We start from the raw sequence: 3567 nt of genomic DNA on the forward strand, positions 1-3567 counted from the left end.
AGAGAGAGAGACAGAGAGAGAGAGAGAGAGACAGAGAGAGAGAGAGAGAGAGAGAGACAGAGAGACAGAGAGAGACAAACAGAACGGAAATGATACCTTGGTTTAGGTAGGTAAGCGTCTCCTCATGCAGTTTAACAGCGGGGGACGTGGCGGCACACAGCACATACTGAAACGGAGGATTCTTGGTGTCGGACTCCACAGGAACACTAACATCTTCCTGCTTAAAGATGGGCAGGGCCAACACATCACTGCAAAACAGATAAACGTTATGAAAAAATTGAATTGTTATGTCAGTCAAGAACCACACACCATCTCCTGCTTTTAGCATAGAAGTAGTTGTCATAGGAACAGGTATGGGGAACCCCCCTGCCTGCTCACACCTAACACACAGCCTCTCTTATCCTGCTGAACCACAAACGTACAAAAACACAAAGTTCTCATCAAACTGCTGGGAAATAAAACGATAACCGACACAGGGAGTCACAAATGTTGGGATATAAACATTTATTTGCATTGTAAGTCTTTTTTTATCACCAAAGGGGCCACGCATATTGAAATATTCTTGCCACAAAAAGGGAAAATGTCTCACCATTGAGACACATGTACAGACGCTATCATGTTAGTGCAGTCACAGCAAAGAGCACCGAGTCAGTAATCTGTCAGTGCGCTTGACCTGACGTGACGTTTGTACCATGACATGCCGCCTACAGGGTCCGTACTGCCTGGCAATCTGCAGCGGCTTTCTGAAACTTGAGCAGCTCCACTGTAACATTCCGTTCCACAGCTGCTCATTCCTCAGACGGGGATGATCGCGAGTTAGATAATCTAAGCATCACACCCTCGTTCACCTCAAGCGCTACATTAAAACAGCACATTAGCACTTCATCACAGCACAGACGGACAGACACAGTGGGGAAAATGATAAGGGTATCTCCATGTTAACCTGACCCGACCCTGTTCGGTGAAGACTGGCCAACCCTGTACAAGCCTTTCAGAGGAAGCCGTGTGTACCAAAAACATCTCTATTTTGGTAGTATTAGCCATAAGGCTCATGCCAAATAAACATACAATACTCGAGTACGAACACTGCCCAATGCCATCAGAAGACACAGCAGAGATGCATGGTGCTGGTAAAGTAACAAGAAACTTGATAGCACAGGCGTGGAGCATGTGAACTGGTCTCTTCCCTCAGTCTCATACCAATAACAACACTCCCACAGAACGTAACCCCTACCACTGACTACGCTACCTCATTACGACTCTCTCACGCAAAGTATTTCAGACATCTGCATATGCACAGATCAAATGCTGATGCTGCGCTTTCCACCACAAGCTCCTAAAGCCAGCCAGAGTAACAATTTAATGGGATCTGATCTTGGTACATAATGTGTATTCCCTATCATGAAGTGACCATAATTTAAACCGCTTGTGGCCAAATGGAAATATAAAACCCACTGCCGCCCGTTTAGAGGCAGTGCAGTTTCTTCCATTGCATTGAACACACTGTGATCAAGTAGTACTGCAATCTTTATTCAATGACTAATTTTATGAAGTATATTCTGCACTGAAAAAAATCTAATTTAAAGCTGCAGTGTTATTTTTGTGGCTCTAGCATTGAAAAAATAAATCAATTATGTGAATTCACATCCTTGGTTGATCAGGTGGGCTGGTCAGGTTGTGCGCGCACTGAGAAAATGATTAATAGTTTATAGTTTTCAGGGGGCATCAATCCATGGATGACTTGTTGATAGTTTATAGTTTTCAGGGGGCATCAATCCATGGATGACTTGTTGATAGTTTATAGTTTTCAGGGGGCATCAAGCCATGGATGACTTGTTGATAGTTTATAGTTTTCAGGGGGCATCAAGCCATGGATGACTTATTGATAGTTTATAGTTTTCAGGGGGCATCAATCCATGGATGACTTATTGATAAGTATCTAAACATATTTAGATGTGAAATGTGCATTTTTTAATCACATCACAAAACCTGTGAATAGAATATTCTAATGATGTGCTGACTAACCCCTCGAATATTTTATCCACTTTTAACAATGAACAGTTTCTGGGTCTCCCGAATGACCAATGACGTCACGAGGGACCATACAGTTTTGCGTCTATGCGCAGTATCATATGACGTAATGCAGTTTAACCTTTAAAAGCTAAACAAGTTACAGACAAAATATGTTCCCAAGTAAACAACACTTGCGAACAGATTCAAATGTAACTTATTCCACCTCTTATAACCAGAAATTACTTACATTCGACCAGAAGAGCAAACACCCTGTTCCAGGAAGTAACGTTAACGTAAAGTTACTTCAAATGTGGCTGCTATCATTTTAGTATATCGAATTTATGGTCCCTCGAAAGAAGTGTGAAGAAATTAATTCATGCTTAACTTACAATTTATAACAATGATCTGATCTTTATATTGTTTAAGCAGTATTACAAAGATGCAACTCGTTGTCTTTTGTTTTGAGCTAGCTAAAGCCACAGATACAGCCCTATTTAAACCGGCCGACGACGACAACAACAACAATCTCGCGATGAAACAATTGGTAAACAATGGCACCAAACTAAAAATGTTGTGTGATCTCCCATATCATCGGCTGGTATTCTAAGCGTTGCGAATCAAAAATTGAGGGCAACACAGTTAGCCAACTAGCTCGCCATCATAGGTGTAACACTGTTCAGGCTAGTGTATTGGAAATCTGGTGATCCATTTGCATGTGCGCTAACCTCATGCTGTACGCGCCAGCCCCGAGCTCCTGGCCGATGCCAGATAAACTGGCATCAAAGTCGTGCACAAGACCAGACTCGATGGTAGCATCGTCCATCTTCAGCACCCACGCCATGGCGCCCAGATCCTTCTCCTCCGACTCTAACCGAAGGGCCGCCAGCTTCACCTCGTACCGACACCACCTGCGCGGAGCTCGCGTTGCAGCTGACAGACTGCAGGAGTCTGCTAGTCCTACTAGATGTGGGTTAGGTGGCCACCCACGGAAGGCTAACTGATGAAAGCAAGACAAATGACTCGAGCCCGGACTGCCGTGTGCCTCGCCATTGCTTCAGTTTCACAGGAACACAGGCGAGAAATGTCCGTCTCGGGATGAGCTCGTCGTGAAGTAAACTCGAGCCTCGCCTTTGTGGTCATCAACACGGAATTATTTCTGTCTCCAACTTCCTAGCAGACGTTTATCTTTATTCCGGGGGAACCTTGCGTCTTACGCGCCGTTCTGTATTAGCACATCATATCTGTACGTAATCTTCCATTATATAAAAGCAGGGTGGGATGACGCTGTTGACAGTCACCGCATTCACACGCAACGTCCGCCCGAGTTGGGCTGGCAGACCTCGCTCGCTTTGATCTCTCGGCTGCTGTGGTAATCCTAAACACGGTACCCTGTTTTTCTGTACGCTGTCCTCCGAAAGCGCTCGCCCGATTTCATCGTGCCGAGTGCGTGGTTAGGCTGACACTTCAGGAATTTAATAAGGGGCCAAAGATCACAAAACATCGACACAGCCCTCTGTCTACCACAATGCAAATTGCAAACCCCAATCGTTAGAT

At 44.6% G+C, this 3567-nt stretch overlaps 1 protein-coding gene across 1 annotated transcript in view; it reads right to left on the reverse strand.

Annotated features, from left to right (window-relative positions):
* Positions 1-3567, reverse strand: part of ubp1 (upstream binding protein 1) — a 13296-nt gene extending 9729 nt beyond the window's left edge. Inside the window, exons 1-2 of the mRNA XM_057355230.1 lie at positions 2739-3567; positions 97-248 (exon numbers count right to left, since the gene is read on the reverse strand). Of these exons, the coding sequence (XP_057211213.1) occupies positions 97-248; positions 2739-2854 (268 nt within the window). The 5' untranslated portion in view covers positions 2855-3567. The remainder of the gene's footprint in view (positions 1-96; positions 249-2738) is intronic.

The sequence above is a fragment of the Triplophysa rosa genome, linkage group LG16 (genome assembly GCF_024868665.1).
Source record: "Triplophysa rosa linkage group LG16, Trosa_1v2, whole genome shotgun sequence".
NCBI lineage: Eukaryota > Metazoa > Chordata > Actinopteri > Cypriniformes > Nemacheilidae > Triplophysa > Triplophysa rosa.